Source organism: Leptonychotes weddellii, chromosome 4 (genome assembly GCF_054177405.1).
Source record: "Leptonychotes weddellii isolate Sample4059 chromosome 4, ASM5417740v2, whole genome shotgun sequence".
NCBI classification, from domain to species: Eukaryota; Metazoa; Chordata; class Mammalia; order Carnivora; family Phocidae; genus Leptonychotes; species Leptonychotes weddellii.
The window spans coordinates 31,346,410-31,367,992 of NC_138372.1; the positions used below are offsets into that span (position 1 = coordinate 31,346,410).

Here is a 21,583-nt window from a genome sequence, read left to right on the forward strand (position 1 = left end):
GCTTTCCCCAGGGAATAGGTTGGGGGAAAGGTATCCTAGGGTTGAAAAAAGGCAATGAGCAACTGAAGTGGGGGCGAGGAAATCAGTTATTCAACAGTTACCGAGTATCTGCTCTGTGCTGTGCATTGTTCTAGGTTCTAGGCATACAAAGATGACGAAGTCCAGAGGCAGGCCCTAGCGATGGGACCTAACACCGTGTTCACATGATTATGTTTTTGTAAAATTGGCTGAAGTAAGATATTCTGTATTTTTAAAAAAGAGGGTCTTCAAAATTGGTTAAACTTGAGGTTCTTCCACACTTGGATCTGCCCTTGCAAAGGGCTTAGTCTAGGTGGAAATTATGATGTAGGCAGCATAGGGTAATGGAAGAAGCACTGGGGTGCATTGCAGGATGGTGGGGAGATGTCTTGCTCTGTAAAACGAGGATAACCATATACCTCCTATGTAAAGTTTTGGTGAGATGCATGAAAAGCTCCTGGCCGAGAACACACTTCTTTATTTTTGGTGAAATGGAAGCTTGAGAGATGTGGGTACTGAGGCTTGTCTTCTTTCCTACCTTAGACAGTTCTGTGCCATGCTGTCTTCCTAGTCTGTTAGTAGGTTGCTGGTAGGTTGGAGGCAATTGCTTCCCTTCTGAGTTCTCTAGCTCTCAAAGGGATCTCTTGGATCTGGGTTTTGGGGCCCAGATTCGGGGAGTCGAGGAGGGAAATGTTTTTGCTTCTAAAGTGGCTCCTTTTAGCTGGTGTGCTTGGTTCTTACTCAGTTGGAATAGTCTATTGTGTTATCAGGCAATGGGGATGCCCCCACTTAGTTGCAGGCCTCATCTAGAAACACAGTATTTCACCTTTTACAGTCAGTTTGAAGTTTTCCCTGTATTGGCAGTTTATTGCCCATTTACATTTTGTCCTTTGAATTCTGGGAATGGTACCGTTGGACTCTCTAGCTTGACCTCATGTAGTACTGATGAAATGACATTTTGGTTTAGGTAGAACAATTTCATTTTAGGGTTTGAAATACTAGTATCAGAGTACTTTTTAACTCTTAAACTTTGTAATCTTGTAGCCAAGTAAGGTTAAACTTTGTAATCTTGTAGCCAAGTAACTTTCCTTAGGAATTGTTTTAAAGTTGTGCCCTAAAAGGGAGCCCATAGGTTGTTTTTTAAATCTTGTTGTAATACATCGTTTAATACCTCCTGAAGCAATTATCAAAGGTGAATAAGGGAGGAACTTGAAAAGATAAGAGTAAAATAGGGGAAGGGCAGCTCTAGTATTGTTCAGTGGTACCAACAATCTAGTAACAACTTTGAGCTGAAACAGTGTCTACATTTAAATGAGATTTGATTATATACAATTTTGATACATTTGATTCTTTTAAACAGAGCCTTTTCTTTCTTTTTTTTTTTTTAAGATTTTATTTATTTATTTGAGAGAGAGAGACTGAGAGAGAGAGAGCATGAGAGGGGGGAGGGTCGGGAGGGTCAGAGCGAGAAGCAGACTCCCTGCCGAGCAGGGAGCCCGATGCGGGACTCGATCCAGGGACTCCAGGATCACGACCTAACCAACTGAGCCACCCAGGCGCCCTAAACAGAGCCTTTTCTATCTGTGTTCTTGTTCACTTAAATAACCTACCTAGAGGCAGATTCCAGCTGTGAGGTCTTAATGTTTTTTCAGGATTTCTACACCTTTTACTGTTTCAGCCCTGACATTCCCAGCATTTTTTTTTTCTTTTTCAAGTTTTATTTAAATTCCTGTCAGTTAACATACAATGTAATATTAGTTTCACGTGTAAAATTTAGTGATTCATCACTTACTTACAACACCTCGTGTTCATCCCAAGTGCCCTGCCTCCTTAATATTCATCACTCATTTACCCATCCCCCCCGACATTCCCAGCATTTAATCCTAGTTACATTTTATGTTCTTAATGTATTTCTTCAGATTCTTGTCTGACCAAAGTGACCTCAAAAAGGAGGGAAGATGGCTTCTGAATCTGAAACTCTGAATCCCAGTGCTCGGATAATGACCTTTTACCCAACCATGGAGGAGTTCCGGAACTTCAGTCGATACATGGCCTACATTGAATCCCAAGGAGCTCATCGGGCTGGGCTGGCCAAGGTGAGGGTGGGTGGGGTTGTTCCACATGGCTTTTGTGACAGGGCAGCAGGAATTTTTCCTAAATGGCGGATGAAAACCAGGCAGGGTGTTGAGTATATACTGTCCTATTTGCAAGTTAATTCCTTTCGTTAACATCTGAAGCATCTTTTAGGTAGCAGGAGAGCTGAGAGAGAGCCGCTTGGCTTCTTTAAAGGGAAGTAAAGAGACAGTGTCCCAGGTCCAGCTGCTGTGCTGCTTCCATCCTCATGGTGGAGATGGGTGCTTTAGTGTTTTTACCTGTCACTGAGGGCTTATACCCTCCACCTTCCCTTGTTCTCATTTCAGTCTTATCTAGCACTCTGAGAGCAAGTTGGCTCTTTGTGTGCACTTTCTGTTATATTAAGAGAGAATCAACTCCTCAGCCTCCTGTCTTGGTGTCCAGATAAGATACTGAGCTGAGAATGAGTATTATCTTTGGTCATTGCAGCGAGGCAGCTAGTTGGTGGCCAAACTGGGTCAGGGTTAGCCCAGCAGTGTGACTTGCTATGTTTGGGTGAGCGTGCTTAAATCAGAGTCACTTTATAGTAAAATCGACTGGTTGGATAGCAGCCTACCTACATCCTGGACTGTGACCAGCTTGCCAGGTTTCTGATCTGTTTCTTGTGTTCCCTACAGGTCGTTCCTCCAAAGGAGTGGAAGCCACGAGCATCCTATGATGATATTGATGATCTGGTCATTCCTGCCCCCATCCAGCAGCTGGTAACGGGGCAGTCTGGCCTCTTCACTCAGTACAACATACAGAAGAAAGCCATGACTGTTCGCGAGTTCCGCAAGATAGCCAATAGTGATAAGTGAGTGAAAACCTGTCCCTTCCTACCCACATAGTGCCTAGGAGCTAACGTCTCATCCTCGTGGCTGTCTCCTAACACTGCTGTGTGCCACTGAAGGATGCTCTCCTCAGCCCTAGCTCTGTCTCCCCTTCTTTTTTTATGGAAGCATCCTTACTATTTTCTGTACTGTGTCACAGTCTAAATACATCCATATTCTTACCTGAAGTAATCCCTTTGTTCTTCCATCAGAAGTGGCATCATTCTCTGACCTTGGTAAGTTGCAGAGTTGCAAAGGAGAAAGTTGGGAGTTGGTTCAAAAGGAGCTTTTGCCAGATGTGTTGATAACACCTGCTTATCGAAAGTTTCTTCTCTTTCTTCTGGGTCCTTCTGTCTTTTATCATGCTCAAATTCCTCGCTACCCATCCAACCGCTGTCTCCTTTCCATTTTGACATAACAAACTGTGCATAAACTGCCATGCTGGTTGTTAGTTTCTTTGCCTCCATTCTTCATCATCTGTACATCCTTATCTCTGTTAGACACGTCTTTGTGTAGGCCCCCTGTTTTCCGTGGTTTCTTCTCTGTTGTTTTTCATATTTAGCTTTCATTGGACCTCAGATTTACAGAGAATGATTTTTTGGTTCCCTCTTGAGCTCTTGACTGCTCCTTCTTTAATCTCTTTCTTGGGACTTCCTCCCTTCCCATGTTACTCCTTAATTTTGAGTGTCCACAAGGGATTCCTTCCTTTTCTCTTGCTTTTTCTTCTGCACTCTTTTGATCTATACACATCTTGATTTCAGCCAGTCAGACGTATTAGATTGTGTCTTTGCTGTGAACGACCCCAGAGCTGGATGTGTGGTTTGCCAGTCTTCACGCTTCTGGGGACGTCACTTCATGGCTTTATGAGTGCTCGCTTTCACATCAGATCTTGTTCTGTTTCTATGCTTTACCACCTTTTCCTTTGACTTATCACAATTCAAAATGTGGCTTTCTACTTCTAAAGAATTTATTTATTTATTTGACAGAGAGAGAGACAGCGAGAGAGGGAACACAAGCAGGGGGAGTGGGAGAGGGAGAAGCAGGCTTCCCACTGAGCAGGGAGTCCGATGCGGGGCTCGATCCCAGGACCCTGGGATCAGGGCCTGAGCTGAAGGCAGACGCTTAACGGCTGAGCCACTCAGGCGCCTCTGGTTTTCTACTTCTGTTGACAGCTTAACTCGTAGAACATCTGTATCACTGACTAACCTGCTGTCTAAAGAGTGAATTTATGTAAAAGCATGTTGAAGAAGTGTGACATGCTTTGCAGATGAAAGGCTGTGCCATCCTTTATGTCTGGTTTCTAGGTCTGTGCTGGGGCCGGGCTCGCCTGCCTTCCGGCTCACGTGGGGGCTCCGCCAGAGGCCTCAGTCTCCTGTGTCTGGTTTCTCCTCTCAATGTAGGGGAGGCCTTTTCTTTCAGGATGGCTCTTTTTCAGTTAGCCAGTCCTGTCTTTCCCCTTCATCTGAAATGCAACAAATTCTTACCCTTGATTTCTAGGTGCATGGTCAGCCAGCTTTAAGAAAACCCAGCAGGTAAAAATCTGAATTTATAAAGCAGATCAGTTGGAGGTGGAAGAATTACTTATATTTCAAAGGGAATTTAAGAGTCCTAAACTTTATTATGAATAGGTTGACATTAAAGTGTAAGGCTGGATTTAAAGTAAGATTTTTTTCTACTCAGCCCGTATTCCCCACAGTTTGGGGTCTTTGCGTCCACTCTTTCCATTCATAATATTTTTTTGCCATTTGAGTTACAAAGTACATTTTCAAATATCTGTTCAATTTATACATTATTCTTTTTTAAATTGCTGTGTAATTTTTGAGTGGTTTGAATTTTTAGAAGTTTTTTTTTGGAATAAATTCTTAGTAGGTGATCATTGAGCTAAAGAGTTAGATATATTTAGTGCTTTCATAGAGACGTACAGACAACTATATGTGTGTGAGTACATATAAAAAAATGTATCTTTTTCCTTTTTTTTAAAAGCATCTTTTTTTTAAGACTTTATTTTTATTCATTTGACAGAACGCGCGCGCGCACACACACACACACACACACACACACACACACACAAGCAGGGGGAGCAACAGAGGGAGAGGAAGAAGCAGACTCCCTGAGGAGCAGAGGAGCCTGATTCGGGGCTTTATCCCAGAACCCTGGGATCATGACCTGAGCTGAAGGCGGATGCCACTCAGGCGCCCAAAATACTTTAAAAAATAAATAAATAAAACAGAATACTTTGTTTTTAGGTGCAATTATTTGTTGAGTTAGCCACTGCATAGGGTGCTGGGAGTGTAGCAGTGATAATACAGATGAGCCCTCTTGGAGCCATTTCGTTTACAGAGTGAGGAGAAGTGAATGCTGTTCTAAGGCCTCAGCTCTTCACGTGCTGGCAGGTTTGGGTTGTCTGTGGATATGTAGGGATTTGCATTCTTGGTTCTCACAGTTTGTAAGCCTATTTTCTCCCTGGGTGGCTAGGCCACTCCTGATTCCTGCAGGGTGTAGTTTTAGTGGCCTCTTGAAAGAGTTGAGGGTATTATGCCTCTTACATGTACATGACCTTCCTCAGGCCCAGAGCTCTTAGAAGGGATGTTGAGGAAGTTACTGTGTATTGGAGCCTTGAAGGCCAAGGTTATGTCTTGTTGGTCTGAAATAACTTGCTGTCCCTAGAACAGGTAATTGTGTCTTGTGCTGTTCATAATGCCTAAAGAATTTAGTCCTGATAAGTGGTTAATACTTTTTTTACTTTTGAAAGGTACTGTACCCCACGCTATAGTGAGTTTGAAGAGCTTGAACGGAAATACTGGAAAAATCTCACATTCAATCCTCCAATCTATGGTGCAGATGTGAATGGCACTCTCTATGAAAAGGTGAGACTCACCGGAAATGGCAGCGTTTTTGTAATTTAATACCATTTTTATCTGACCAGCACACAGTAGGCCCGTAAAAGCTGCTTGCTGAATGAGTGGTTGAACAAAGGAACGATCCACCACCAGCTGATGTGCTGTGCTCACTTAATTGTGGGTATTTTTGCATGTGACTGAATTTTATTTCTCCCACTCTACATGTGAATTGGGTGATGCGCTGTTCTTTGCAAGGGCTGTTAGAATAGTCTGTGGGTGGTAGCTGATGAGTTCTTGAAAGGGTGGGATCACAGTTAATGAAAATGTTGGGGGAGAGGCAGTGTGGTTTCTGCAAAAAAAAGATCACTGACTAATCTAGTGAAAGGAGTGGATATTTAAGAGAAACATATTTAGATTTTCAGAACCCTCAAACAAGATTCTTTAGCCGAAGCTATTATAACAAAATGCATTGGATTGGGGTGTAGTGTTTTTCGACATAAAGAACAGCCTCAGATACAATCTAAGAAAGGAATATCTGGGACGGTTTTTGGATGATTTAAAAATCTCTAGGGTGTTGCAGGGATTATTGCTCAGATTAATTTAATGTTTTTGTAAATTATTGGAAGGAAAGGGTTTAAATAGATCCCAAGTTTGTTGATGACAATTTTTTGAGTGGTGTAAAGTGAAACTTACAGATGTAAATGGCAGGAAGATCCTGTAAGGGTCTGGGATGGGGAGGTACAAAAGCCGGGCACAATAATCTAGAATGGATTTATAAGAGGTGGGCTCCTAGCAGACCATTACAATTGAGGAGAAGGATTTGGGTGACATTGTAGACTTTTTACTGAAGACTCTGCCCAGTAGAAATTGGGGTTAAAGAGTCACAAATTGGGATAGTTAATTCCCATGCTGTATTTTTGGTGGTTTAAGAGTTCTTTCCTGTTTTGATGTAAGTTTCTTTAGCTTCAGATCAAACTCTTCCTCCTGGGATTGAGAACAGGAGGTTCGCTGTTCCCTCCTGATTCATCTTTCATATACTGGTTATCTTTACCAAGTGGTATTTGCCCTTTGGGGCTCTAATGGTGTCCGTTCCAGTGGTGGTTGTGAAGAGTGAGTGGGGTTGTGGTCTTTGGGTCCAGGCTGTTTCCACATTATTCCACATCTTCATTAGAGGTGATAGGTCACCTGTGACCTCTTCTCTGATTTGTAGGTTCAGAGCCTTAGTTTATATTTAGTATAATTGCCCTCAACTGTGATTTCCTTTGCAGCATGTTGATGAGTGGAATATTGGCCGGCTGAAAACAATCCTGGACTTGGTGGAGAAGGAGAGTGGGATCACCATTGAGGGTGTGAACACCCCGTACCTGTACTTCGGCATGTGGAAGACCTCCTTTGCCTGGCACACCGAAGACATGGACTTATACAGCATCAACTACCTGCACTTCGGAGAGCCAAAGTCCTGGTAAAGCCGGGCCGCACTTGGCGCTGGGGCTTCTCAGGCCACCGCAGGCCTCTCAGCTCTCATGTGCCTACGCGGCACCTCGGGATCTGGTTAAAATGCAGATTCGGCTTCAGGAGGCCTGGCCTGGGACTGACATTTAACATTGTCACCAGGTGTTTAAGCCATGAGATGCTGTTGGAGCTCTGGCACTCAGACCCCCTTTGAATAGCAAGGCTTTAGAGGGCAGGACATTTAATACCCTTGTATGAAAAGCTAAGTTGGCTGAGTTACTGAGAGCCACAGAGGCTCTTCCAGGCTCTCCCACTGTGATTTCTTCTGAACAGGTCTGAGGCATTTCTTAGAGGCAGACTTCTAAGACTGGAGACACTCCTTCAGGTGATAGAAAGCTTTCTTTTCCTCATGGAAAAAATACTTGGTGAGCAGCAGTGTGTGCTTACCCTGAGAGGGGATGCTTCCTGCTCTCCGGGATGTTCTCTAGTTGGGGAGACAAAGATCTGTTCTCTCCTCTCTCCCTATGCTGATCCATCTCTCAGTCCCAGCATTTTAGTGAAGGTGCTTTGTTGGACAGCAGTGACCAAGACAGGAGGCATCTATTCTCACAGATAGGAGACTGGTCAGGAGATTGAACATGTGAGGAAATAATAATCCACTGTGAGAGAAATTCTGATGGGCGCTCTAGGTCTGCATAGGAAGGGTACATGAACATGGCGTGGGGATTGGAGAAGGCTTCCCTGGAAGAGGTGACAACGAAGCTGAGACCTAACATGAGGAGGACTAGCTGACTGGGAAGGTGGCGGGTTTTTGGGCAGGGAAGACTGAGGAAAGTGTGTCCAGGTGGTTGGAACAACACATGCAGAGAGCCTAAACTGAGAGAGAGCACGATGTCTTCGGGAACTAGAGGAAGTCCATTGTGGTTTGGGTGCCGCGTATAAGGAGGGAAGAGCGAGGAGGCTGGCAGGGACACCGTGGGCCAGGTCACGAGAGTCATGGAAACTGTGCGTCTTCATTTCCTTTGCCAGCATTTTCAGCCACCTCCTTTCCCAGAGGTTTCCCTTTCTTTTTTCAGATGCTTTCCAGTTTCTAATCTTAGTGGGGGTGACCTGAGCCTCTGCTGACCCCCTAACTGCTGTCCCATTTCCTTTCTTAGATGGCTAGACTTCTAGAATCTGTAAATGTTGCTTTTATGGTTTCTGCCTTTTTACTCCTAAGTTCCCTGAGGTTGGATATTAATTTTTCTGGAGAGAGAAGATTTTCTGGTTATTACACATGCTCTTTAGGTTATCGGAAGTGGGACCTCCAGAGACTTCTGGGCAAGGTTGCCTGATGGATCCCAGCGTCCTTTGGGTGACCAACATTTTCTGCTACTCCCCATCTGTTTTGTTTCATAATGAAATTATTTGGGATGAGAAATTTCTGTTGGGGAATAATCTTTAGAATCAGTTGTAAAGGTTAAAATAGACTTACTGTGAGTTTCAGAATATTAAGTTAAACAGTTCTGCAAAAATTTTAAGTGGTTGTGTGGTTTCCTTTTTTTTTTAATGAAGAGCAATTTCTGTGGTGTATCACTACTCTGCAGAGTGGAGGATAATTAATTAATTATTGGGTAATCAGTGTAGCTGTTATGGAGATGAAGAGAAAAATGGGGTCAGCAGCAGATACGGGGCCTAGTCTCTAGTATCAAATCCCACTTTCACCTCGTTTTCCATTCCTCCTCTATCTTGTCCCAGTTAGGCCTTTTAGGCTTTGTTAGGAGCACTTTAATGCTATCCTTTTAAAAATTTTTTTATTTCTTGAACATTATAAAGGAGAATAATGCTGACTGCATACCATAGATTCTGCCTCTTGTCTCAGTAAATGAGTGAACATAAGAGAACTACATTCACTCGTACTTTGTGGGCTCTTCCCTCCTCTCCCCCAGTAGTCTAATATATCATTTCTCCAGACTCCTTTCCAGTTTTTGTGGTTGGGAAGTTGAAAAATCTGGTATTTCGAGCTGTTTTGAGAATGGGAAAGAGCCCCTTAGCTCCTGTAGTGTCCTCTGCTCAGCATGCGATGCTTTTCTGTGATTGCAGGTACTCTGTTCCCCCTGAGCATGGAAAGCGGTTGGAGCGCCTTGCCAAAGGTACTATGTCTCCTCCCTGTGCTGGGTCAGACCTTCCTGTGAGCTGTGCTAATTGCTCTAAAATGTCCATTCTCTGTGGTCACATGCTTATGTGTCCTTTCTCAGGCCTGTGTGTAGGGGATGAGCTAGACTGCTGGATTGGTTACCGCAGCAGAGCAATTAAAATCGGAAACTTCCTCCATTTGTCCTGGGAAGGGACTAAGTAATTCATTCTTTCTTTCTTTCTTTTTTTTTTTGATTACTAAGTAAGTAATTTCTAGTCTTTGCCTCAGTTTTATTAGGCATGGGTTTATTTGACCACAGATCGTATACCAGGCATATTGGGTCTGGTTCTTCTGTCAGAAACCCAAATGTGAAAATTCAGTTTTTGTGCTTTGGTTCTTTTAAGTGGACTTTAACAGATTTGTACCACCTATTTCAGGAGAGCTTGGATAGTCTGCTCTGTGGATGTGTTACTAACAAAAGATTGAGAGATACAGGTTAACAGGAAGGTCCTAAATAGTTTCAAGGATTTTATAAGGACAGGGCAGCTTGGGTGATCTCAGTCTCCCAAACAGAATTTGATTACCTATGTAACAGCTTGCATGGGAGAAAGCCCAAGGGCTCATTGTAGAATTTTAGGATTGGCCTGAAGCTAGAAGGATCTGTGGTGATGTATCCTCCTTATCATCCGGATGAGACACACAAGTGTGCAGCAACTCCAGGGTTGAAGAGCTGGTGGGGAGCAGTGTATTAACCCGTGCCCATGTTCAATGGAACAGGTTTTTTCCCTGGAAGTGCTCAAAGCTGCGAGGCTTTTCTCCGCCATAAGATGACCTTGATTTCCCCTTTAATGCTGAAGAAATACGGAATTCCCTTTGACAAGGTGAGCTGATTTTACATACAGAAGTCCTTAGGCTTACAAGGAAGCCACCCTTTTTGGTCTGTTTCACAGAGGAGCTTTAATCTAGTTGATCACTCTGTACTAGGGGTGGGCCGGAGCTAACCTATATAGCCGTACTTCGATCCTAGGATGTTAAAGGTGGAGGTACTGTAGCTCCCAGTGCCCGGGCAGAGTCCCGTCCCCTTGAACAGTGTTGACTTGGAGGAATGGTCAGTTACAGTGATGGAGTCTTATATGATAGGGCTTTGCATTTTACAAAGACCCCCGGTAGTTTTGGGACTTATCCTGGGTTACTCAGCGAAGCTGTGGCAGAGCTGGAGCTCAGAGGGCCAGTTGGGTAGACTTCACCCATTTGCTGCAGGTGCTTCAAGTCTGCTCTCGTTTAGGTCACTCAAGAAGCTGGAGAATTCATGATCACTTTCCCTTATGGTTACCATGCCGGCTTTAACCATGGCTTCAACTGTGCGGAGTCTACCAATTTTGCTACCCGGCGGTGGATTGAATATGGCAAACAAGCTGTGCTGGTAAGTCTGTTGGGTTTCTTCCTATAACGCCATGACTGAAAATGTCTGGTGAGCAAATTCTTGTTAGATACACTGGCTGGCGATTAGAACATTCTTTGAACTGCTGGAATTCAGAAACAGTGACAGGGATGTGCAGAAGTGCCAGCATATTGTGTTCGTACAGAAGGGTAAAAAGTTTGCTCAGGTTTGGGGCGCCTCAAGTGAGGTTTCCATGCTTAAGTCCCCAGAGCTTGAAAACCACCCCCACACACATTGATATTTCTTGCTTTGGCCACTGTGGGATTTCTCTGTTGAGAAGTTCTTCAGGTTAGGGAAGCAGGCAGGCTGGACATTTGACTGGGCACACTCGCTCCTGTGGTCCTGGCTTGGCTAGATCTCAGACGGAAGGTGGACGTTGACCTTCCTGGGTGTGAGTGCGGAGCTTCGTTGCAGTGTTTCTCTACGCAGCCTAGCGAGTGCCTGGGTGGGCGCACCCCAGCGCTGCACATTCCTCCCTGCTGTTTTCCATGCTTCCCCCCATGCTCAAAGGCTTTGCAAGGACAATTTGCCCTCAGCCTGTGAACGCAAGCAGCTTGGTTTAAATGGGCTTGTGTCTTTTTCACTTGGAGGAAGGAGATGGGATATGGGGGTCGCGTGGAAGCCGTTAAAGCATGCTGACTGGAGCTCTCCTGGTTCCCTGGGACAGTGCTCCTGTAGGAAGGACATGGTGAAGATCTCCATGGATGTGTTTGTGAGGAAGTTCCAGCCAGAAAGGTACAAACTTTGGAAAGCTGGGAAGGACAGCACAGTTATCGACCATACTCTGCCCACGCCAGAAGCAGCCGAGTTTCTTAAGGAGAGCGAATTGCCGCCAAGAGCCGGAAATGAGGATTGTCCAGAGGAAGATGACATGGAAGGGCTTGAGGATGGAGAGGAGGGTGACTTAAAGAGAAGGTAACCCAGCGGCCCTCTGGGCCCAGCTGTTTGAGGGAGGGGTGTCTGGGCAGCTTCCATAACCTGTCGAGAGGCTGTTTCTAAGTGGGGTGTTTGAGCCACAGCTGAAGGAATTTTCTTCTTGGTAGAGGCTCCAGAATCCTCAGAGCAAGGGCATCCAGGCTCTTCCTTATGACTGTCCCCCAGGAATGGCCACATCTGTATGTGGGCCTGTAATTGGCTGGGGCGAAGGTCACATACACAAGAGAGCATGGCTTTCTCTGAGCCAGAAAAGTCCTATTCTCATTGCCACATGAGACATTTTTAATTTTTTTATTTATTTATTGTTTTAAGTAGGCTCCATGCCCAATGTGGGGCTTGAACTCACCACCTTGAGATCAAGAGTCGCATGCTCTACTGACTGAACCAGACAGGTGCCCCATTATATGAGACATTTTTTACGAAGGAGAATGTAGTGGTGGGAATGAAACTCATAAGGGCAGGGGGGTGGTAGGATTGAGGTTGGCCAGCGTCGTTGGTGTCTAAGCTGGAGGATCTGTCTTCTGGGGAGTTTATCCTGGGCCATGTGGAGAAGAAAGGAGGAATATTTATGGGGTAACTACTGTATGCCAGGTGCTCCGCCAGGTCCTCTGCTTACCTTATAAGCGTCACATCAAATCTTTGAGGTGGGTGGTGATGTTCCTATTTTTCGTTGGATGGAACAGGCTCAGAGAGATGAAGTCCCTTGTCTCTCCCACAGACAAGAGGTGGGACTGAAGTGTGAAGCATAGCGGACAGGCTCTGGCCGTTGATTCATTTTGGGTTATGTGTGGATGTGGGTGAACATGTCTGTATGTGAATGTATTTGTGGGCCCTTAAAAAGTGTGCTCTCCTCCTCGCAGCCTCGCCAGACATCGTATAGGGACAAAGAGGCACCGAGTTTGTCTTGAAATACCACAGGAGGTGAGTCAGAGTGAGCTCTTCCCTAAGGAGGAGCTGAGTTCCGGACAGTACGATGTGACGGAGTGCCAGGCTGCCCTCGCTCCCGTGAGGCCCACCCACAGCTCTGTGCGGCAAGTCGAGGATGCTCTTCCCTTCCCAGGTTCGTCGGCTGTGGTATTTTTCCCACAAGCGTTACTGTGCTCTGTTCTGTGTTAGATGCCGTATTGCGTGCAGGGTCATAGGTATGGAAAAGTCGGGAGATGGGGTCTGTGAGCAGAGAGTGTAAGTGGAGTGTGAGAATGGGTGTGAGGAGAGGGACTTGCTGGGCGGAAGGTAGGGGAGGTGCCCCCACCCTCTGCCTGGTGAGGGGTCAGGGAAACACCGAAGGTTGGTGAAGTGATGCTGACGCAGCTCTTACAAGAGAGGTTGGAGTTTTCCAGGCAGGCAGAGTCGGGGACACCTAGGAAGGGCACCCAGAGGGCAGTAGCAGGGGCGCCGGCATGGAGGTCTGAAACCACACGAGCTATTTGGGGGGAGCTGGTAGTGATTTCCTGTAACTTGAATACAGGGTTGGGAAGGGTAGAAGACAGCTGTACTAGCAGGAGATGAGACTAGAGAAGTAGGAGTGAGACGGTGTGGCGACTGGCTGCCATCTTAGCGTTTGCTCTCTGGCGGGCTTGAGGGCTACTTGGATTTTAGGAAGGAAGTGGCGTGGTCAAATACGGTGTGGGACAGCCCCTCTACCCGCTCGGGTTGATGAGGGTAGTTTTATTAGGTGAGTTGCGTCAGCCTCGGGTGAGGCTTGGAGGATCTGTCCTGAGGGTGCCTTGGTGCATCTGCTGACAGCTGGACAGCACTGTGGACCGGAGCCCTGGGGCCTGGCTGCCACATTGTCTAGCATGGAGTCACCAGGCCTGCTGTGGTCAGGCCTTCGTTCCTGCAGGTGACTTCTGAGGGTCTGCTGTGTGCCAGGCTGTGCTCCATCGTAGACACAGAACCCTGGAGATAGGTGGTAGGCTGCCTACCCTCCACGGGACGAGCCTGGAGGCCTGGAGCAGCTGAGCAGTCAGCCCCAGATCACACAGTGATAGAGCCAGAGTCGGAAGCCACGCCTCACTTGCCACCCGTGTTCCTCTGTGCTTTGCCACTCTGCTTTTCTCTAGCTTCACATGTGCATGGGGAAGTTGGCTCTGGCCAATGTGTGTGTGTGTTTCAGATTATTCTGACTCCTCTGAAGTCAAATTTGAAGAGCTTAAAAACGTCAAACTAGAAGAGGAGGATGAGGAAGAAGAGGAGGAGCAAGAAGCAGCTGCCTTGGATCTTTCTGTGAATCCTGCTTCTATAGGGGGACGCCTTGTCCTCTCAGGTTCAAAAAAGAAATCATCTTCTAGCCTGGGCTCCAGTTCTTCACGGGATTCTATTTCTTCTGATTCAGAAACCAGTGAGCCTCTGTCCTGCCGAGCCCAAGGGCAGTCGGGAGTTCTCACTGTGCACAGCTATGCCAAAGGGGACGGCAGGGTCTCCGTGGGAGAGCCCTGCGTGAGGAAGAAAGGGGGCGCCACCGGAAGTATCAGTGAGCGGGAGCTGGCAGAGGTATGGGCTCTGGGCAGTGCTGGGGGGAGGAGCTGTCTGGCTGGGGCCCTGTGCGGGGGCGGGGCGGGGGAGTCGGGGGGGGGGGTGCTTGCTGCAGGTGTCCGAGATGGCAGGAGAGACCATCAGAAGGGGCCACCAGTCTGTAGTGTCAAGCAGAAAGCCGGGTGGCATTGGTTTACTTCCAGCTTGTTCTTTGCTGGGAGTTCCTTTTCCCTTGCCCCGGTGTGTGTGTTCCAGAGAATCCAGCCGTCTTAATGACAGCTGCGGGTCTCCAGCGGTTGGACGCACCTTCCGACCTACCCCTGCCCTAGAGGCACGAGTGTTAGGGTGGCAGGGTTGCAGCCCAGATGTGTGTGGGTTGGGGATGAGATGGCCTTTCTTACCTGAAAATTCAAGGGTTTTTTTTTTTTCTTAAAATTTTGACTGCCTTGTAGACACCCATGGGGATTTTCCCTCTCCTCCCCGCATACATTCTTCATCTCCCAGTACAACATGGTTGATAGAGCATCTTTTTGGAGACCAGGATGAATTCCCAAAGCCATGAATGTGAATGTTTGTTCAGACTTTCTTCTAGAACATGCTGTCACCAAAGCTGCTCTCTCTCTGTTTTGTGTTGAAAGGCTCTTGAATGGAGCTCAGTGGGACACAGCAGAGCCGTGTTGAATGCAGCCAGACTTATGGCTACCCAAGTGACCTGCTCTTACTCCCCAGCCTCACAGCTTATGGGTCAAGTTGTAGCCTCGAGTGGGGCTGGGGTGGGGTTGAAGTCCGTGCAGAAGTTTTAGTTATTCCCCATTTTCTTACCTTTACCTTTGAAAAACTGGTCTTTTAGACGTTTTTATTATGAAATGTTTTAAAAGTCTATACAGATGGAGAACCATCACCAGTCCCTCACGTATACTCATTGTCTCCGGATGTCAGCATTTGGCCTATTGGCTTTATCTGTTTTTGGCTTTAGTGCTAACCCTGAGTCCATATTACAGTTCTCCTGGTTTTCCCAGTAGTGCCTTTTTGTGGTTGGTTTGTCCCTCATCTTGAATACCCACATCACTTTCCTTTCTGCCTTCTCTCAGTCTCAGGGCTCAGTTTCTGTAGATCTCCTCTTCTGCCGCACGTCCCTCCTTCCATCTGAGTGGGTGCAGACTGCTGAGCTGAGGACCGTGTTTCCTTCTTTCTCATTGCCTCTGGCGGCTATCTGCTCTCCTGTGGCAGCTTCCACAAGGGGTGGCTTTCCAGCTTGGACATCAGAACTCTTTATGGTCCGATGCCACATCAGAGCCATTCTTCTTCACAAAGCTCCCGGGTCTTCATTGACACTGCTGTCATGCTACCGGTCACACTGTCCTTGTGCAGCGTCCTCCTGCCTTTCTTGCCTTTGGCTGCAGTCACAACCGCAAAAGCAGCTAACAATAGCAAGGAGTTACTACACGCTAACTACTTTATCTGCATGGTTTATTTTTATTTATTTTTTTAAAGATTTATTTATTTATTTGACAGAGAGAGACACAGCGAGAGAGGGAACGCAAGCAGGGGGAGTGGGAGAGGGAGAAGCAGGCTTCCCACGGAGCAGGGAGCCCGATGCGGGGCTCAATCCCAGGACCCTGGGATCATGACCTGAGCTGAAGGCGGACGCCCACCCAGGCGCCCCTATCTGCATGGTTTAGACTATATGTTCCTGCTAAGTTCATCTTACTGCAGGGGAGGGTGGGGGGTGGTGCGTGCGTGCGTGCGTGTGTGTGTGTGTGTGTGTGTGTTGGGAGGAGCCAACAAATAACACCCATCTTTTTTCCTCCCAAATTAGGAACCAGTTAAGGAATGGATGCAGGAGTCAGGCTTATGGAGCTCAGAATGTTGCTTCATTACCAATTAAAATGATTGAAGAGAGTGGCTTTTAACCTATGGCCAAATGGCTTTGCTGCTCATTTAACCTCAGTGAGACAGGCTACCTGCCTAGTCAGCTGGCAGTCCTGGAGGATGCAGGCCTCTCATAGTGGCTGGACATTTTCCACTTGCCTTTCATGTGTGGTGGACATAGACCTGAATGCACTCCCTCCGCAAAAGGCAGATCCCAGCTAAGTGAAGCTCACTAAGGTCCAAGGGTTGGGAGAAAAGCCAGGAAACCCTCCATATGGAAATATGCTGGGAGGAGGAGGCTTCTCTCTGACATGCCTCTTATTCCTCCTTAAAAACCATGAGTGCCTTCCTGGTTCCTTTTTATGTCTGTATGGCCTTCTTAGCTGGAGTCTGATGGTAATGCCATTCTCCGTTGCATTGCCACCCAACCCCCTGCCCCCACCCTCCTAGATGCGCTGCCATCTTTGAACTACTTCACATTCTCTAAAAATAACTTGGCTGCTCTGCCTCTTTGCTTTACTCCATAAGCATATACGGCGTGCCTATTTGGGGCTAGGACTGTGCCTTTTAGGAGCTCATAGTCTAGATGTGAGCAAATAAATCCATCCCTTAGGGATAGGTGTTGTCCAAGTGGAAGAGTTAGCAGCTCAGCCTGGGGTTGGGGAGAAGAGTACGGGGAGACTGCGGAGAAGCAGGCGTTGTAGCTAGGTTGAAGATTTGCAGGAGTATGCGTGGTGGCTGGAGGGAAATGGGGAAGGGAATCCGGGAGAGGAGTGTGTTCTAAATGGTGATGGTCGCACATGCCAAGGTCAAAGCATGTGCAGAGTTTTGTTGGTCTCAGGCATACGGGTCTGGAGAGGGCCTTGGGAGGTGCTGTGGAGGGTGTCAGAAGCCAGGTCGGAGTGGTCTGCTTATGTGCCATGAAGCAGCTTGACTTTGGAACGTTCACTGCCATGTGTTTCTGGAGTTGAAGATTTCCAGAATACATTTTTTATTTTTTTAAAGATTTTATTTATTTATTTGAGAAAGAGAGAACACGAGCCAGGGGGAAGGGCAAGCAGATACCCTGCTCAGTGGGAAGTCTGATCCCAGGACCCTGAGATCATGACCTGGGCCTAAGGCACTGAGCCACCCAGGCACCCCCTAGCCACACTTTACATACTTGGTTGTCAGGGGACATCAGAATACATTTTTAAATGCACAAAGATGCATGTGGAATAATAAAGTGAACCCACAAATGCTCCTCACCTGGGCCTGACGGTTGTTAATACTTGGCCACATTTGCTTCACCTCTCCTTTTGTCATTTGAAGCACTCCTTCTGTTATATTTATTTTTTACATTTTAGGTTGATTTGTTTTTTTTTTTTTTAAAGATTTTATTTATTTATTTGACAGAGAGACACAGCAAGAGAGGGAACACAAGCAGCGGGAGGGGGAGAGGGAGAAGCAGGCTTCCCGCGGAGCAGGGAGCCCGATGCGGAGCTCGATCCCAGGACCCTGAGATCATGACCTGAGCCGAAGGCAGACACTTAACGACTGAGCCACCCAGGCCTAGGTTGATTTGTTTTTAATTGTACTAAAGCATACATGACATAAAATCTGTTGTTCTAGCCGTTCTTTTGTGTACAGTTCAGCGGCCTCCCGTGCATTCTTGTTTGTTGTAAGTCATCACCAGGCCACAGGTGGTTTGGAGGTGGGAGGAGCCGGGGGAGTCCTCGGCACACGTCTCTCCTGGAACAGTTCTCTTACTTATTGGAGCCCAGCCCTTTTCAAAAGTCACTACTCCCAGAAACCTTTCATTGCTTCCATCTGCTTTCCTTCCTACCTTGAACACCTGCAGCACTTGGCTCCCTTTTTATGACAGTCCGCCATACTCTCTGCACAGCTTCCTAGGCGGGGGAAGGCCAGACTTCCAGGAGCCAGGCCCTGTGCCACATCAGCCTTGCTGCTTCAGGCACCAGCACAGTCCTGGGACTTGGCCCATGAGCCTTCTATAAACGTGGAAGGAATGAATGGAATTTTAGTTTTAGTAGGAAGCGACATCAGGATTGATTGATTGGGTTGGAATGGGGGACTGACAGTCAAGGCTTGAGGCAGAAACTGAACCACTTTACCGATCCCTGGAGAGGTCTAATGGCATTGTATCTATATTTGGAAATAGCTGGGTTTTGAAGAGCACCCTGTGGCCCTCCTGCCCCCACTTTAAGCATCCCCCATGCTGTAATTCAGGCCTCTTGCTGTTCAGTTTATGTGCTGGTCTTTGTCAAGGGCCTTGGTAAAAGCACCCAGGTTGACTGACTGCTGAAGCACCAAAGCTACAATGATGTGTCTGTTGTAACATTTCTTGTTAGTTTAAGCTGCTTTGAGAAAGTGAGTTCCCAAAACAAAGAGGGAGCAGTTGGCTCTTCACTGTATAGAACAAGCCCCATTAAGAACATTGCCCTTGATCTGGGTGCCTGATGTTAGAAAAGGGGAAACAGAGAACTCAGGAGCCTGAACTCTAGCTCTCTTGCAGGCAGGGACCTGGGAGACCCGACCTGCTGTAACACCCCATCCTCACAAAGAGCATTCACTGCTCCTACTTTACGAGTGGAACGCTACTTGCTGGGCTCACACAGCTAGTTGCTAGAACTGGGGTTGGAACCCAGCCCTTTCTGCTACATACTGGAGGAATTTAGAAGTCGGAGCACATCTCAGGGAGGAAGGCCTTGCGGAGACAACGTAGCAGGAGGAGTACTGAGGCCAGAATATGAGAAGATGTGGAAAGACATTTAACTGTTTGAATAGATCTGACTACTTTGGTCAGAGGCAACGGGACAGTAGTGGAAAGGGTAGAGACTTGAGACTTGCACACCAAGTCCCACTCTGGCCTGTCCATGAGCTCCTTGAGGCTCGGGATTGTGTGTTGCCGGCGTCTGCATTGCCGCAGCCCCAAGCATGGTATGCTGGGTACATACGCTAGCGTACAGGAGGCACTCGGAACAAATAGGGCTGGATACTGGCATCTTCTTTCCCCGAGCTGCATTCTGGGGTTCTTGGTCTTGACCCCTCTACTTTCTCCAGCACTTGGACCTACGAAATGATCTGTCTGTATCTCCTACCCCATGCTTATTTCCTATTGCTGCTTTTTACAAGTTCCCACAAACTGAGAGTCTGAGCCCAGTACAGATTTATTATCTTCCAGTTCTTTGGGAGTCTGGCATGGGCCTCATTATGCTAAAGTCACGGTGTCAGCAGGGCTGTGTACCTTCCTGGAGGCTCCAGACGGAGACGCCTTGCCCTGCCCAGCTTCTTCAGGCTGCTCACATTCCTTGGCCCATGGCCTTTCTCTTCCATCTTCAAAAAAAGCAGCCACATTGGCCAAGTCTTGCTCACTTGGACATCACTTGGATGCTGAGTCTTCTGCTTCCATCTTTATTATTAAGCACTGTTTGATTACATTGGGCCTGCCCAGAGAATCTAAGATAATCTTACTATTTTATCCGATGAGCAAACAATAATGTTTTGTCATGTCAACATAGCATTCACAGGGATTAGAACTGCACCTCTCTGGGGGACCGTTACTCTGTCTGCCACATGCTTAGTATCTCTCCTCTCCCAGGCTTCTTCACTCTCTGCCTATAAAACATACGCAGCCCCTTTTCTCAAATACAGTTGGAGGGAATTCCCTATGATCTCATTTCTTCCCTTAATCTTCTCAAGAAGAGACTCGGATGCATTCATTCCTTAGTTTCTTACTTCTGTCTGCTGGAACTTATCTCTCTGCTGGAACTTATCTCAAAAAAGTCCTGACACCTCCCAGTTGCTGAGTCCTTTGGTCCCTTCCTGCTCAGCTCTTAGGCATCCTTTGGCACTGTGGCGTTCCCCTCCTAGCTTTCTCTATTCCTCCTATGCTCTGTGGCTGGATCTCCCTTTTCTTTTCTTTCTTTCTTTCTTTCTTTTTTTTAAAGATTTTATTTATTTGAGAGAGAGAGCAAGAGCAGGGAGGACAGGGAGAAGGCAGGGAGCCTGACGATCCCAGGACCCTGGGGTCATGACCTGAGCTGAAGGCAGACGCTTAACCGACTGAGCCACCCAGGTGTCCCTGGATCTCCCTTTTCTCTCTCTTCCTCCTCCTGTTCCAGAAGCCTTGTTCTCCATTCAGTTTATCTTCCACTGGTACTGTCATCCACTCCCATGATTTCAATTCTGAACCTGATGCTGAGCATCCTTAAATCTACAGCTCTTGCTCTGACTTGCTTTCTGAACCCTCGGGCTCATTTCTTCTGGCCCCTCTGGGTGTTTCCAGAGAAACAAGGCGGGTGGTACGTGCCTGTCATGTTTAACTTGGCTTGTTACTCCTCCCCCTTCATACCCGTGAATCCTCGTGAATCCTCGTAAGTCTCTCTCACCTTGGTGATCCAGGCTGGAAATCCCATCATTTTGGGTTCCTTTATTTTTTCTTACTTTCTGGTCTGCCACTGCCACATCCCAGATTTAGGCCTGTTATCTAGGTGGTCTACAAAGGCAGAATGTAAGAAGATTATCGGGATGCAGAAATAATGGGAGTTTATTTATTTTTAATTAATTTTTTTACTTTAAGTAAACTGTATGCCACACCTGGGGCTCAAACTCACGACCCTAAGATCAAGAGTCACATGGTCTACTGACTTAGCCAGCCAGGCTCCTCAATGGAGTTTTATTTTTATCTTTATCTTTTTATAGTCTATTTTTATTTTTTATTTATTTATTTATTTTTTAAAGATTTTATTTATTTATTTGACAGAGAGAGACACAGCGAGAGAGGGAACACAGGCAGGGGGAGGGGGAGAGGGAGAAGCAGGCTCCCCACAGAGCAGGGAGCCCGACGTGGGACTCGATCCCGGGACTCCAGGATCATGACCTGAGCCGAAGGCAGTCGCTTAACCGACTGAGCCACCCAGGCGCCCCTATAGTCTATTTTTAAAAATTAAAATTTATTGGGGCTCCCAGGTGGCTCAGTCAGTTAAACATCTGCCTTTGGCTCAGGTCATGATCCCAGGGTCCTGGGATCAAGCCCCACATCGGGCTCTGCTCAGCGGGGAACCTGCTTCTCCCTCTCCCTCTGCCTGCTGCTTCCCATGCTTGTGCGCTCTCTCTCTCTCTGTCAAATAAATAAAATCTTAAAAAAAAAAAGATTTATTTTTAATTTCTAATTTTTTTGATGATTTTTTAAATTTATTTGACAGAGAGAGACACAGCGAGAGAGGGAATACAAGTAGGGGGAGTGGGAGAGGGAGAAGCAGGCTTCCCTCAGAGCAGGGAGCCTGATGGGGGCTCAACCTCAGGACCCTGGGATCATGACCTGAGCCAAAGGCAGACGCTTAACTATCTGAGCCACCCAGGCGCCCCAAGATTGATTTATTTGAGAGAGAATGCGTGTGTGCATGGCCGTGAGGTGAGGGGATTAGGGGCAGAGGGAGAGAGTGTCTTTTTTTTTTTTTTTTGCTTTTCTTTTTTATTTATTTATTTA

At 46.8% G+C, this 21,583-nt stretch overlaps 1 protein-coding gene and 1 long non-coding RNA gene across 5 annotated transcripts in view; both read left to right on the top strand.

Moving 5' to 3' along the window:
- KDM4A (lysine demethylase 4A) overlaps positions 1–21,583 on the top strand; it is a 44,364-nt gene that overhangs the window by 823 nt on the left and 21,958 nt on the right. For 3 of the 4 annotated variants that reach the window (XM_081818270.1, XM_081818268.1, XM_081818269.1), the window contains exons 2-11: positions 1,938–2,114; positions 2,769–2,944; positions 5,713–5,827; positions 7,069–7,262; positions 9,335–9,384; positions 10,146–10,249; positions 10,654–10,791; positions 11,477–11,724; positions 12,606–12,805; positions 13,862–14,238. In XM_081818270.1, coding sequence (XP_081674396.1) covers positions 1,977–2,114; positions 2,769–2,944; positions 5,713–5,827; positions 7,069–7,262; positions 9,335–9,384; positions 10,146–10,249; positions 10,654–10,791; positions 11,477–11,724; positions 12,606–12,805; positions 13,862–14,238 — 1,740 coding nt within the window. In that variant the 5' untranslated portion in view covers positions 1,938–1,976. Of the gene's footprint in view, positions 1–1,937; positions 2,115–2,768; positions 2,945–5,712; positions 5,828–7,068; positions 7,263–9,334; positions 9,385–10,145; positions 10,250–10,653; positions 10,792–11,476; positions 11,725–12,605; positions 13,720–13,861; positions 14,239–21,583 lie in introns of those variants that run through there. The other variant, XM_081818271.1, reaches the window with a different exon arrangement.
- On the top strand, positions 14,318–19,198 carry LOC145721256 (uncharacterized). The gene is made up of 2 exons (XR_014144850.1): positions 14,318–17,438; positions 17,648–19,198. It is a non-coding gene; the product is annotated as an uncharacterized LOC145721256 (long non-coding RNA).